A 16,038-nucleotide genomic window follows, 5' to 3' on the forward strand; every position below is an offset into this window, starting at 1 on the left:
AATTTGAAGTTTATATGAAGGGCTAATTTAAAAATGCACAAGAAAAGATAATTTAAATATTGTAGTTTTAGGGCAAAAGTCTGGGGTCTAATGGAGTTGGCTTAAATGCTGGCTTTGCCACTTACTGTTGGTGTAGACTCAAGTGAGATGCTCTCTGAAAGTCTATTTCCCAAATAACAGGAGCAAGCCACAGCAAAGGTCATCTACAATCTCTACTTCCCCAACACTACCTAACATGAAAAATTCTCCAAAACTCGGAAAAGTCAAAGGACCAAAAAAAAATAAGAAAACATGCAAAACCAAAGAAACTCATATCCACAATTTAGAAAATCCAACAAAGCAAATCCTAAGAAATGGTACCCAGATAGGCAACCTCCTTGAATTACCAAAAGCGTTTAAAGAGCGTAATCGAAAGCTCTATCACAAAGCAAAATGAATAGGTAAAGCTGCTCTGTCCTGAGTTTTACACTGGGTGACTTGGTAGTAAAAAGCCCAAAAATATGAATCTATGTTCCTTTCCAATCTGTCTGTTTCCCTCCAATTCTGATGTCTCAAAACACAGTTCCCTTATTCATCGTCCCCACCCTACTCCAGCACCTTCAAGATTCAACTGCACATAAAGTAAAAAGCTATGCATAATCAGTCTTTATACAGCCAAACTGAAAATGTCTTTCTTTGAAGAATTACAAAGCTTTCTGTCTGAAACCTCTGACCTTTCTAGAGAAATCAGAGTTACTGTAGTTTAAAAATGTAGGTGGTAAAAGTACAAAGGATTACATTTATCCATTTTGCATGTTTGTCGTCTTTTCTGGGGCCAGGGGCAAATATCTTTAGAACAATTAGTTCTTCAACCATAACATTTCGGACTGCAATATCCTCATTCTCCAAAGAACTGTATGTGTATACATATACATATATATATGGTTACACAGATATAGAACTGTGTGTATTATTATATACCCTTGATCCAATGAGATGGCACTTTTTTGTTAATTTTTGTTCCCACTTTATTTTACTGAAACTCTAAAATACATTAATTTTAAAACCTTTTTTAAACATCAGATTTTTGTCTAAGTGAGTAAGCTAAGAGATCAATAAAAGTTCATTTAAATATTTTTTTAAACTGTAGTTACTGATTGAATATGGCGAAAGGAGAGACTTCTAAAAGTATGTTAAGAAAAGAATTCTTAATAAAAGTCCTTGTCACATATTAAGAGGCCATACAATAAAAGTACTGCAATGACTATCTTTCCCTGACAGGAATGCACAACAATAGTTACGCTGTTGAACAGCATCGTTACAAAGACTTCATTCTCAGAAGTTACTTGAAACTACTCTCCAAAAGAGAACCTCTACCATTTAAAAGAAGAGGGGGAGGAAAGCCAACTAAATGAATCCATCAGAAACTTCAGTAACTTAGTAATTTTGATGTGGTGTGCATCCATCCAAAAAAATCTTGTCATAGTCATACAAAGATGCAAAATTTCTTATGCAAATAAGCTTTTGCCAAGTTCTTATCTAGAATCTTTGCTTCACTTCAAACACTGGTAACCCACTTATAGTTAGTTCTCAATTATCTAATGTTGAAAACACGTTCTCAGGTATACAGTTTTTCATCAGCAACATTTTAATGTGTAATACTATTTATGAGTTATATTCAGCATAAAAGATATTTACAATTGTCATTGCTAATCTGCTATTATATGTGAGCCTGCACAGCTCTGTTTAATAGTATGCAACAGGGGTTTACATGCAGATACACAATATCTTAATTACTTATTCTATAGTAAGCTCTTTAAGCATCTCCATCCCTCATTCATTTGGAATGTTAAAAAATGCCACGAAGAAGGGCTTGATGTCATCTCAACACTGAGAGCCATCTGTCTATGGCCCTCCTTTGACTTTACTCCTTCTGCAGCCAACATTTTCACAAAAGTTGATGAGAATTTGTCAACCTAAGGACTTGTCATGTCAGCTCCTTTGAAAGGCAATGGAATATTTGAAAGTGACAATGATGGGACCCTGAATGTACAATATTCATTTTATGTAGGAGTTTAAAATTAAATAACTAATCCCTTTAAGATTAAACTACACAGAATTCTAAGTGCATTCGACAGGAAAAAAGGAGAGAGGCAAGCACATATCAACACAAAAGAGATGGTTCTGAATTTCTGATATTAAGTAGTATGTCTCTAAACTTGAAAATTAAATGAAGATTGATAATGTAACACTACAGTTTCTATTACCCGCTGACAAACACCTTTCCCTACTAAAAATTACTACTCAGATCAAGCTATCTGACTCACCACAGATACATCTTCTCCAACAGCATGAATGTAATGTACTACCCAATCACTGGCTGGCAAAATTACAAAAGGAAATAAAATCAACCAAACCATAGCAACAAAGACAGCCTGAAAATGGCAGCTGCTACATAGACATTCATACAAATTTTTAAATAGTACAGTATTTTTTAAATGTTTTAATTTCGCCTCACTTTTTTTAACCTGTAGAGCACTGCAGCAATAGCCATTTAAAAATTTATATGAATACACATGCTCTGAGAACTCTGTATGTCTGGAAACTCACAAGTTATTCGGGACCACCATAAGCACTTACCAGAGACATAAAAATACATACAGTATGGAACTGGATACAGCTGACAATGGGATATGGGTCCTATTTTTTTTTTTAACCAATTTAATCACTTTTCTTCACATGCCTCATAATCAGTTTTCCCTTTCTAGCATAACTGATGCTACACAACCCTAACTTTAAGATCCATTAATATTTCTCAAAAAGAAAGTTATTTTACTTTCTTTGCTGTAAGTTCAGTTTAGCAGCTTATTTTTAAATTAAACCTTAAAAGAATTAATATGTATAATGAATTAATATAGTATAAATTATACTTATTGGTCTTTTTCTATTTACAATTATAACAATTAGATTGAGTGAGGCTTTGAGTTTTTGCACTGAAGTCATTAAGAACTAATCTTGTCGCCGGGTGTGGTGGTTCATGCCTGTAATCCTAGCACTTTGAGAGGCTGAGGTGGGCGGATCACGAGGTCAGTTCGAGACCAGCCTAACCAACATGGCGAAACCCCATCTCCACTAAACATACAAAAATTGGCTGGGCGTGGTGGCGGGAGCCTGTAATCCCAGCTACTCAGGAGGCTGAGGCAGGAGAAACTCTTGAATCCAGGAGGCGGAGGTTGCAGTGAGCTGAGATCATGCCACTGCACTCCAGCCTGGGTGACAGAGCAAGACTCCATTTCAAAAAAAAAAAAAAGAACTAATCTTGACTAAGTTTAAAGAGTTAGAAACAAACCTCATGGCTGGGCAAGGTGGCTCACACCTGTAATCCCCGCACTTTGGCAGGCTGATGTGGGTGGAACACCTGAGGTCAGGAGTTCGAGACCAGCCTGACCAACATGGAGAAACCCCATCTCCATTAAAAATATAAAATTAGCTGGGCGTGGGGGCTCATGCCTGTAATTGCAGCTACTCAGGAGGCTGAAACAGGAGAATCGCTTGAACCCGGGAGGCGGAGACTGTGGTGAGCCAAAATTGCACCATTGCACTCCAGCCTGGGCAACAAGGGCTAAACTCCATCTCAAAAAAAAAAAAAAACAATGCCAAATAAAAAAAAAAAAAACAAACAACTCACTAATTTAAGGGCATGAAAATGAAACATGTCCATCTTTAATTTTTTCCTTCCTATTTTAATTTTTCATTTTTAAACTAATAAAATTCCATTCTTTTTTCAAACATGATTTTTGCTTTATTTTAAATAATTAAACACACAGCCATAACCAAAGGATTTTTTCAGAGCAAAGTGAATTTTACATTTTAAAATCTAATCATTAGGGGAAGTTAGAAATATATATATATATTTCTCTCTCTGTAAATATATATATATATGTAATGCATAGGGGAAATTAGAAATACATATTATGTCTTGTGCATATAAAACTATGTACAAAAATCGGCATAGTAAAAATTACATGCAATTTAGTTTTTTAAAATAATGCTTAGTTTAATACACAAAGCTTTCCCAAAGTATCTAGAACTAATTAGTTTAACTTTGTCTTAACAACAACAAAAAATCTTAAACCTGTGTCATAATGCTTCTAGTCACTAAATTTCAACATTATAAAAACAAGAAAGAACAAATCATTCCAGATTTTGACCCTAACACTGACTAGGGTAACATCATTTCTCTCTCTATCAAGTGGGGCCTCATTCTGTGGCTAACATCCGAAATTGACATTGAAATATCTCCACTGGAAAGGTTTGGATTTTGCCTTTTTATTTTCCCTTTGATTCAAGACAGGTGTGTGATACCATTAAAATGACATCCAACCGTAAACAATAAGATATAAAGAAGGATATAAAATGAATTTGAATTGTTGAAGAGCATAAGATTTGAAATCAGAAGACCTGGGTTTGAATCTTGCTCTGGACATGTAACCTGGCCACTCTGAAGATTCTATCCTCATCCGTTCAAATAGAGAGTTCATTACTAATTCATAATACTGCTATGAAAGAGACAGCAAGCTACAATATACGACTATGACAAACCTTACTCAGTGCCTGCTGCAGAACAGACATTCAATAAAAGTTATTTCCCTTCCTTCCTTCCATCTCCTTTTCTCTACTCCCAATTGATCTAGGTCCAAAATATCTACCACTAGGGAAGTATTTGAAAGACATGAAAAGAAGTAAGTTTAAAGTTCTCAAAGAATATTACAGTTATTCCACTTCAATCTCTAGTTATAATTATCCTCATCATTTCTTGTTTTAGGGTTAGCAACATTTTAAAGAAGACCAAGATTTGCCAAAATACATAAGACAAATGAACTTCTTTTTCTCAGTCTTATCTTATTTAGCTTGTTTTACAAACAGAAAAGCAAAAATATCTTCTGCTTCAGAGTTGCTGCAACTTGTCATTTGTTGGACTTATTTCTTCACTTCATAAGCCATGTTTATTTAACTAGAACACTAATGGGAGGACTAATTCCATTAGATAAAATAGGCTTTATGCTGTGGAGTTATAACAAAACATGAGGAATTGTTTTCTAATATTTTGGGGAAAATCTAAGGAAAAAAATCATTTCTGTCTAAGTAGCAACTAGAGGATTCTGTTAAGTTCAGGAACACAAAAGTTTGGATCAATAATGAGTATCTTACAGTTGCCTACTGGGAAAGAGCCAAAAACTTGACAATATTCTGAACTGCCACCTTAGAAAGCAAAACAGTAAAAAGAAAAAAATCTCCTTCCCCTTTTCTGATCTGTAAGTGTGCAATGATGTCTCTAACTGGACTCCTAAATTCTAAAAAGAATTTTTACAAAACTTTTTCCTAAAAACTCCCAAAGCCCCAAAGAGTGTCTTAGTCTGAAAAAAGCTATGCAAAAAATTGTGGGAAGACAAATTATAAAATTCCCTACTTGATAGCTCACTGCCCAAGATCGCTTTACAGTCATTACTTAAACCAAAATACTTTTACGGTATCTCCATTTGTGATTAAGTTCAGGGTTTTATGTTTCTCTTTAACAAAGCATACGAGCACATTCATTCTCTTCCTCCTCCACCTGACTTCTTCCTTCCCTTACTCAAACCCCATGGATTTACAATTTATAATATATTTAAAAGCAAGCTCTAACCCTTAAATAACCATGGGAAAATTATTACTAAAATGGTAACAAATCAGTGTTTAGCACATTCACTGAACTCAATCTGCATTTTACGTTTTTTCTTCTAGTCTAATCCTCAAAATTGGTTTCAAAAATCTATATTGACATTTGTGAGCAATTAGAATTGTTGCTGCTTCTGTGCAAGATTTAAAACGCCGACAGGCTGTTCTGTGTCCTCTGGAAGCAGCTTGAGGCCTTAACCAAATGAAACACCCAGTCCTACTGTGTACAGCAGTGACCACAACAAAGGCTGTGGTTTCTCCCACACTAGCCTTAAATAGGTTTAAATTAATGCTATTCATCACTGGGTGGAAAAGAAGACAAGGAAAATCCAAGCCAGCAGCATTGGGAAATTTTCTTACCAACACACTCTACCTCTTAGCCATAAATGAACTGACTTCCATTCAAAGGTTTACTCCAGAACAACTATTTCTCCCTATTCCTGTACACCCTCTGCCTTAGAACTACCATCTTTTTCACTGCATTCTAGATAAAAGATTTTGTTCTCTAGGTAAAGGATATTGTTACTATCCTCAGGTTACACAGAAAATACTCAAAGATGTAAAAGCAATATTTATCTCAAATTTGTTGACTGCTACCACTATCTTTTTTGATTAAAAGATAAATTCAAATTTCTAAAAATATGCCATATGTCAATCATTTACAATAACTCAATCAGCCACAAAATCCACCGTGAGCTTAGAGCTAGAGTTTGATAGGGTGATCCTTACTCTCCTAATTTAAATATCACTGTACATTAGTTTTACTCCTCCTTTTTGCAAACACACTTTATTAATAATTACAAATCACAGGAACTAACGGCACTACTTTCTACTAGGGAGTTAAGTTACTGAAGAAATTTAGTTACAAAAATGTATAGTCCTGGATTTGAGTGTAAACACACATACGTGTACCTGCTAACAGAATATATTGAATATATTTTAGATATGCAATGTTGCCTCAAACTAATGTAGGAAGTTACCTAAAAATTAAGAAATTATCATAATTAATTTGGCATAAAGTTATAAACTGTAACAATCTAATGTGATTTATTTATAAAAATTACAATATTCTCTATGCACTGAAAACCTTATCTGTATAATTACACTGTATTTAAAATACTAGCATTTCATAAAAGAAATCATTCCCATTGCTCAAACAGCACTCTGTGCAGCCTGGATGTGCACACACATGCACACGAAGCACACACACGCCCCTACACAGACACTCCTAATCTTACACCTGCTCTGAAGCAGTAGGAAGTGAATTCTCAATCTGTCAACATGACCATCTGGTCTATCTGCATATCACGGCTTTCTCTATTACTATATGAAGGAATGGCAATCACGAAGCCAAAATAAAACTAAAATGCACCTGAATGGGAGTAGCTCTCCTTTGGCTGAAATGGAATAATATGAGGTATAGCAGAGCAAAAGTAACAAGAATCTAAATAATTTGAAATGAGCATTCACGTCAGCATAATTATGTGAACAATATGGTACAGGTAATGTGGTAATCAGTAACACTGCTGAGTAGGTTTATAGGACAGGTACCAGGCTTCCAAGACACTGAAACAGCTCCTTCAGTGACTGAAAGGATCTTTGCTATTCCTGATCCAAGCAAAATTAAGTAAAGATAATAACCGGGATAGTATGGAAGCAATCAGTAACCACTGCACTAAAAGATTACCATGCAAAAGTGTTCTCTTTCTACCTTAAAACTAACAAGTACTCAATACTGCTGCCATTAGGACAATAGCAACTTGCTTTGTCACTGGCTAATTAACAATTAAAGCAATTACCTGACAAATTGTGGTCACTTATTAGTCTTTCAAACTGAATTTTAAGACTGCTAAAAATACTTCTAATGTTAGAAAATTCCTCATCTGCAAAAAGTGAAGATGGCTCACTGTGATTTATCTTTTAGGCCTAATGTCACTTGAAAATTAGCAAAGGCCTTAGTTGAATTAAACATAAATTTATTTGTTTAATTTTAGATTTCAAATGTCCCCATACAGCAGCCTCCGAGCTTTTGTTCTACCCCATACCAGGATAATATCAAATATAAATTGTGAAACTGTCATTCTGTGGCCTAAATATAGCAACCTACCTCTATCCAAGAAATGAGTCCTTAAAGAGTATAACCTTTTACAAAATCTAACTAATTTGACTGACAATCTTTCTAGAATCTGATTACATTACCAGAAGTTATACAGAAGTGGTTAAAAAAAAAAAAAAAAAAAAACTCTCCAGAAACTTCTCGGTTGAGTGCCTACTAATGAACAAAGGTTAACTTTATCTAAAAGGTCAAATGCCTGGTGGCTAAGGTTATGACCTTAACAACTTAAATTGTGACCTTGCCACGTGCCGGGTATATTGTAGATTCTGATACAGATCATCTGGTAAAGACTGGTCATAAATTAGCTTTACTGTTACACACCCACAAAGAAAACCATTTGCCACAATACCATAATATCTCCAAGTTGTCATATGATACATGGGAAGGACAACTCAAATTGAGACCAAATTAAGGGCATAAAATGGTTTTGTTCTTTTAACAAGATGAAATTCTCAGGTTCATGAAATTACTCCAATTTCATTACATTTGTTACTGTTTATCAGCCACAAAATTCACAGTTCTAATGCCACTGGATTTAGAGGGAAAAAACTAGAATGTATCTTATGTATTATATTTAAGCATCTCGATGAGTCTTAGAATAAATCACCTCTGCTTTAAAAAAACAACAAAAAAAGATTGATTCTGCATTTGCTTCTAGTATTCACATTATGTTCTGAGATTTCAACTTCCTACCAAGGAAAGGTGGGCGCATAAAGCAAGAATTATTACACGATTACACACAAATTTCAGAAAGAAAAGAAGATCTAACTTCTGTGACTATCTAGGGGGAAAAAAAGGCATTCTGGAAAGGAAAAAAAATACAACATTTTAAAAGAAAGAGCGAGAAAAAATGCATTATAGGTGAAAAGGCCACAATGGTTTTGGCATGTATCTTGAAGCACGTTTCAGAGTCTCTGCCTCCTGCCAATACTGGCAAGTTCTCAAAACTTTTAAGGAGGTAAAAACATTGTTTAGTGTTTACAAATCTTCAGTATTATAACAGATGCTTGTCAAATCAGTTGTATGTAAGTTGACCGATCTACCTCATATTTGTATTGGCAGCTTCCCTTCCACAAATAACAGGTCTCTAAATCTCTTAAATCAAATTTGAAATATTTTCAGACAAAAGACCCTTAATATTTTCTTTTACAATCTTCCTGTTGCGCGCACAGAGAAGCAGCCATTACTGCGGTCCCGTGAAAACCAATGGCCAAACATTTGGCTGGCATTCAGGCATAACAAGGGATTCTGGGATACATCAGAAAAACCAAACCGAAGGGTAGTCTGATCTATGCTGCTGTCAATAAATCTTTCATAAGCAATAAGGATGCTAACTCTCCTAAGTAACCTTCTCAATGTCATTTTACCAACATAATCCCTTCAGGCACTGCAACAACCAACAACTGTGTTAGTTCAAGGATTGGGAGCAATAGCACAGTAACAAACCAACGACGAAAAAGAATGCATGTAATGGGAACAGCGAAAAGACTGTATTTCTTTAAATACAGAGAAATGTGTAAGTCGAAAACTTAGAACGGACACCGCTTACGCCGACAAAAACTTCACAGGTATTTCATTTTGATGTTATCTTACATGGAAGCACACATCATGATCTGCATCACCTGTTGGCACTTTCAAGTTTCGATGTTGGTCAATTTATTCAGGATAATTTATAGGTTATATTTTTCTAAATATCTAAAAGGTAAAAGCAAGATTTTAAAGAGTGCTCCTTGAAAGCACCTGTAACGCCTATACTGTTTCTGCGTTTTGCTGTACTTTTTTATGCAGGCACATTTTTTAAAATTTTAACTTTGCTTTTTTTCAGTAAACAAAACAAATGAACAACACTAGGGTTAAGAGTGGGTTAAAAAAGGGCTACTTATTCCTGTTTAGAGGTCACTTGAGAGGTGCTGACTTTTCATTCTTGCTACCCAGAATTGGCTAAAGCAAAAGGCAATTCTTATAATTAAGTATACATTTTCAAAAACCCAAATATTTGAAACACTTACAGCTCACATCCTCTAAAATACTCATCTATCCCCTGCCAACGGAATGCAAATGATGATGTGACATGCTTGCAAAGCTAATTTTTCCAGTTTCTTATGTAAGGGCAGATGGATAACAAAAGTTCTCTTTCTAAAACATACATTGAGAAAAATAATAGAGAACAGGCTATCAGCTGACTTCTTTAAAAACTCGCTAACATTTTTAGAACTAAAAATGTTTTGAAGAAAAGTGCAGTGTTTTTACAGGTAACATCTCTCCTTTGTTAAGAAAAAAAAACATAAATATTTGAACCCCAAAACAACCTACTGGTAGGATTCCACAACCCACTTTCTTCCATCTGGCTCAAGTAACTGCCATGAAGGTAATCTAGCAAGACCGATATGTACATATATAAAGTCAACAAGTTACACAAGACCTGAGCGTTCACATAGCACAATGAGCCTTTTGTCTAAAACAAGACGAAAGGAACAAAGTAAAAATGCATTATTTTATCCAGTCCTCAATAGTTTTATCCTGCGTGCTATTCTAAATACTGAAACATGCAAAGGTAAGACAGGCCTTGAAAAAAAAATTTTAAATTTTTAAAATTTTAAAATAATAAATCAAAGCAACTCACTACATCAATTATCAATAGCAATTTTTCAATGTGCTCATGCACTATACAGGTCGGTTATTTTCAATATTAACCTCTCCATCAATTACTCAAAGAGCTGGTTTGTTTCCCTTAGCTATCGGAGACAACACTAAGAATTCCTAAATACAAAGCTACTAAGTCTGCGTATTAATGTGATTATTTTTCCTTCCTAAATGATCAGCAATTTGATAGTAATCTTACCTCCAACTTCTTAATTGGCAAGGGGTTCAAGAGGCCTCAGTAGGTTAAAAACACTCCCAGCAGAAAACCAACTAAAAATAATGCCTCAATACCAAAATAAATGCTTTTAAACTAGATCATCTGCCAGTTAAAATACACTCCTTATTAAAAGGGTTTTCACGAGGCTTCACTCACCCCCTCATCAAAAAATGTGATTTAAACATATCACATATCTGATTACCAACGCCTCTGAAAACACTACTTACCAAAAGAGCTGAACTTAGTGAGAATTTGCTCAAAGCAATGCTTGCCCACCTAAATGAAGGTGGCACCTCAGGCTTTGGTTTCTCAATCTTTGAAACCATACTGGCTTCATGTATGCATGTGGCCTGCAACTTGGGGAGCTCAGGAAGGATCCGGCATAAGGCGGAGGCCATCAGGAAAGAAACACACACAAGAAAGTGGAAGGAATTCTCACCATCGCACTTACCTGCTGCATGCACAAAGTATGCCAAATATAAATCGAGTTCCTTAACAGAAACCCCTATGTGATGGGGTTGGACACAGAGCCCTGGATTAGAGCATTGTGGGGACTTTACAAGGCGCTCGCCATCAGTACTTTCCAGCGGAATACCTTTAAACAAAATCACCATAACAAGGTCCAACCTCCAGACTTTATCTGCCTGGCGGAGGCAGTCAATTCTTCGCATCTTGCCTTTCTGGTCTGGGTTGGAAAGAACACAACATGGAGGTTTTTTCCCTGTAACTGTAAGAACAAAATCCTCTCGATATTCGGGTCGGATATCTTTCCGTAACTTTGCCAGAAGTCGAGATGCCCACTTCTGCTTGACCTCTGGTTTTTCACTTAGCAATTCATCCTTCACGGCTCTCTCTTCTTCTTTTGACATACGCTTTTCATGTTTTTTGAAGTATTTTCGTTTTCGGGCCTGCAGGTTGAACCATGTGTAGGCGAAGGCTCGGACGTGGGGCAGAAGTGCTTCGATGAAAGGATGAAATTCATCCTAGGAAAATGAACAAAAACAAAAATGTAAGTAGAATGAAAACAAAAGAAAACAACTTTTCTTCAGTGGTTCACCTTAAGAAAAAATTCCCCATTTCACTTGAAATTTGATTAGAGCATTCTGTTACCAAAATCATACATAGGATCCTATGGGAAGTCGGGGAAGGTGGGAGAGAAAACTATCAGTATCATTTCTTATGATCGGAAATTTTAAAAATTGCTAAAAATTAAAAAACTGTTTTAATATGTTCACGAGGGTACACCAGCTGCTACTGTCGGGCCTAGCTCCCCATCCTTTAGATAGTAAGTGAAGTTTATTTAAATGCTTATAACAATGTATAATCTTAACCCTATTTCAAGGAAGGCATATCTAATTTTGTCCCAGCCTTGACCTCACCACTTGTAGTACAGCCAGGGCCCGGCCGCCAGATTGGCAAATCCTAAACATTTAGATGCCAGTCAATGTTTATGGAAGTCTAGGAGCAAAAATCATCTCTACAATCAATGAAAACAAAGGCTTTCCCGCTAAAAATATTGCATGTAGATTCTGATATGCTTCCTACTCATTTTGCTAGTGTCCAAATTCCTTTTAAATATTATAATTACATATATTTTATTTTAGTCAAAAACCAGGAAAAATTTGGCAGGTTCATATACAAAAGAAGGGATGAATTTGACATTTATTAGGCTAAAATAAAAGATCTACGCCCAAGACATAATGGCTAATACTATGGGAATGAAACAAAAAGGGGGAAGAAAAAGAAAAAAACAAAACAAAGAAAAGCGTACATGAATACATTTAATTTACTAATATGATTGTGAAATGCTTTCAGTAGTAATCATGCCTAAAAATAGATTATTTAATTTTTGCAAATACTATTTCAGGACTTTTCTCATAGGGAAACATAACCTGGTATTTTCAATATTTACAAGATGCCAGGAAAACCCTCATAGATGCCTCTTAAAATTCAAAAAAAAAATTGAGTTTCAAATATTTAAATGTTTCTTCCTGTTTTGCTTAAACTGTTTGATCCTTATACATGACATTTTCTTAGGAAACATAAATATATTTTTTAAAAAATTAAACAGTAACCTCCACAAAGCTTTCGGAGTACATCTAACTTTTGATTAACTAATCCACACTGTTACATAACTTCTCTCTGCCACATAACCTCCCTCTCCAAAACATAGATTACCTTCAAATAAATGAGAATTAGAAACCAAAGAGAGATTCGATGACTTTTTGCTAAACGGTGTAGGACAAATATTATAAAACGCATTCTTTCTCAGTTTGTTATATCTAACTAAATATATACTCTCAAGGCACAAGCAGCAGTAATGTCCAGAATATTATTATTAACGCAATTACTAAATTTTTAAATGTTCAAATGTGAACTGGTAAGGTGAAATTGGTAAAATATTTAATAATTGTGTTTAAAAATTTAGCAAATTATAATCAATCATTTAAACACTATATGACTGAGTTTTTAAAAGTAAGTATATAGTAATATAATACATAATAAATCACTTCAATAACTGACTTTTTTCCCTCTCTGCACAAATTTCAGGCTCTATGTTTCAAGTTTAGCTTTGAAAACTGCTCTTTTTCAATAAAAGAATCCAAAAGAGAAGTAGTCAGCTTTCATAACACGTGTGCATTCTTTAAGTAGAGAGAGAATAGAAAAAAATACAGGAATGATTATTCTTTGCCATAAACCATTAACATTTTTAAAATTTCTGATGTTTAAGAATATTTCTTATTCTCATACTTTAGGTGAGAGGCATGGGGGGCAAGTCACAGTTTATCTGCAAAGGTATATGCCAAACGACAAAGCATCTAAACATTACTAAATTCTGAGCTTATCCTTGGAATGCTCTAAAATACATAAATTTTAGGTTTGAAACAGAACTTAACATTGACTGATTTTCTTATATATGCAAGACATGCTAGGGACCAAGACTCCGTTGTATTATGCAAAAAACTCCTGGACTCTACCTTAAACTACAACGTGAGCTTTCATCAAAAGGAAGATTTCATTTTAAAGTTTCATCCCCATTTTATAATGCAAAGGATAACTTAGCTCCAAACAATTCATATCTATGTCAAAACGCTATCTTATTTAAAAGTTTGATTAATGATAATAAGCATTTAAAATAAACATTTTAATATGGCATTTTAAGTGTTTGAAGATACTCCCAATATGCTTTTCAAAAAAACTGCAAACTGCATGCATTCGTGTTCAACAGGATTCTGTTTACCTGCCAACCAAATGCCCATATATCTCATCATAAAAATCCTTAAAACAACTATGTCAACTAGTCATTAAGAATAACCTAACTCCCCAATTTTGCATCAAAAGTATTTACAATGTATTTACTCCCCAAAGGTTAAGAACCTGCCAGTGAAAGTCCACAATATTTTGTATAACTTTACTCATATGCACAAAGTATTAATTTTTTCTAATGTGTCTTTCTCAAGTCATGATTTAAAATATTCCAGAATATCAAAACTAAAGACTATCATTAGCTTGCAGGAAATGTCCAGGGACAGCATAAATGATTAGTTTAAAAAAAAAAAGTAGTATTCCCTTATATTTCATGTTGCTGAACATATCGCTATAAGCTACGTACTATTTCATAACATTCAAGAGAAAAAAAAGAACATTTTACATATGTACTCAGTGAGAAAGTTACAGGCCACCAATAAAAACAAACCTGAAAACCTGTTTCAAAAGTGGTATTACTTTGAATCAGCATCTTAAACATTGATCTGTTTGAAAGTGAGCCAAGTTTAAGAACCACTGAATGCTGATATTTCTGGAAACTACTTTTTTTAAAGGTTCACCTACAAATTTCTGCTGGGTTATCATTATATGGACAGTACCTGATTTGGTTATTATATGCCCATATTTGATTAAAATAAGATGTCTAGGTTTTTCTTGGTAAAGTTTTTTTAAACTACCTACAAGTTAAATGGAGTTTATTATTTCATTTAGAGTACTTTTATCACTGTGCTTACTGCATTTTTTTAATGAGCAATAAACTACCGAAGTTTTTCTTCCTAAAACTGGCACTAAAGCATTATAACTATTCCAGCAAGTTAAATTAAATTGTAAATAAATTTTTAAAAGAAGAACCTATAAAATATGAGTCCTCATTCACTATTTATTGTACATTTTCTTTACAAACTGTTACACTAAATAAGCATTTCTCTTAGTGGTGTTTCCAGAAGAAGGCCTAGTGAACGCATCAATCAACGCTGCTAAATATGTAAGCCGGAAAAAAAAAAAAAAAGAAAAGAAAAAAAAACTTTCTTAATGTGATAATAGCTCATGAACCAAGAGAAGCCAACTTTGTTAAATACCTGACTGTGCTCTGGGCCTGCATGGATATACAGGTGCCCTCATATATGCACCATTCCCAAATACAAATTTATCTTTTCAGAGCTCAATTGAGAAGACACTAATGTATCTGTTAGGGTCCTTTCCCCCTATTTCATCTCGCTGGTATTATCTGTAAGTTCTGTGTGTTGCAAACTTCTGCCAGCTAGAACTTCAGCCTTCGAATCTCAGCATTTTCACTATAGTCCGTAATTCATTCAAATTATCTTACACTTTGCATCTTATCCATATGCAACTGTGAACCTTGCCAGAAGTGGTTGGAAAAGTTTCATTCCATACTTCCACAAGTTACTAAAATAGGAACTTTGGAAGTTTGTTAGTGAAGAAAAAAAAAAAACAACTTTTACAATAACTAAAAGTAACAGCTATCCATTATTAATGCGAGGCCTAAATCCCAAACAGACCATTTCAACATAAAAGATGCGTTTAAGAGTCTTCTGATATCAGTATTATTACTGTTAGATATTGCAATAAGAAGGGGTGTCATGTGGGAAATAAATCCAGAATCTAGAGAGCGAAAACTACTGATACTTTTTAGCCTTCCAGAAACTATTCCGGTTAAACCGTTATCTCCCACTAAATGAAGGCAAGAAGTGGTAGTTTTTTTTTTTAAGGGAGAGGTGAATAAACATTTTATGTGAAGCATATAACTTCATGTAGGTGATTAATGGTCAGATCGCAATGTACCAAAGCAGTATGAAAGCTCACGCTTAAAAAAAAAAAAAATAGCGCAAAACCACTTTGACTTCATGCCTTTTAGTCAAGGAAAACAAATAATATATTCAAAGGGGACAGGATTTGAAGTCTCGAAGCAGCAATATTTTGCCTGGGGGTGGGTAGACAAGGGAGGGATGGACAGGAGGGCACGGAAAGGAGAGGCGTTGGGGCGCGAGAGCCCCACGCTCTGAGTTGAGTCGGAGAGGAAAAGTTGCTCCAGTCCTGCGCGCGGAGCGGCCGGAGTCGCGCGGTGGCGGTGGTGGCG

The 16,038-nt window shown here is 34.9% G+C and overlaps 1 protein-coding gene across 3 annotated transcripts in view; it reads right to left on the reverse strand.

Moving 5' to 3' along the window:
- The window catches only part of NFIA (nuclear factor I/A), a 406,575-nt gene that overhangs the window by 361,880 nt on the left and 28,657 nt on the right, over positions 1 to 16,038 (reverse strand). For all 3 annotated transcript variants that reach the window (XM_011941158.1, XM_011941167.1, XM_011941148.1), the window contains one exon: positions 11,125 to 11,656. In XM_011941158.1, coding sequence (XP_011796548.1) covers positions 11,125 to 11,656 — 532 coding nt within the window. The remainder of the gene's footprint in view (positions 1 to 11,124; positions 11,657 to 16,038) is intronic.

This window comes from Colobus angolensis, unplaced genomic scaffold (genome assembly GCF_000951035.1).
Source record: "Colobus angolensis palliatus isolate OR3802 unplaced genomic scaffold, Cang.pa_1.0 Scaffold102, whole genome shotgun sequence".
Lineage (NCBI taxonomy): Eukaryota > Metazoa > Chordata > Mammalia > Primates > Cercopithecidae > Colobus > Colobus angolensis.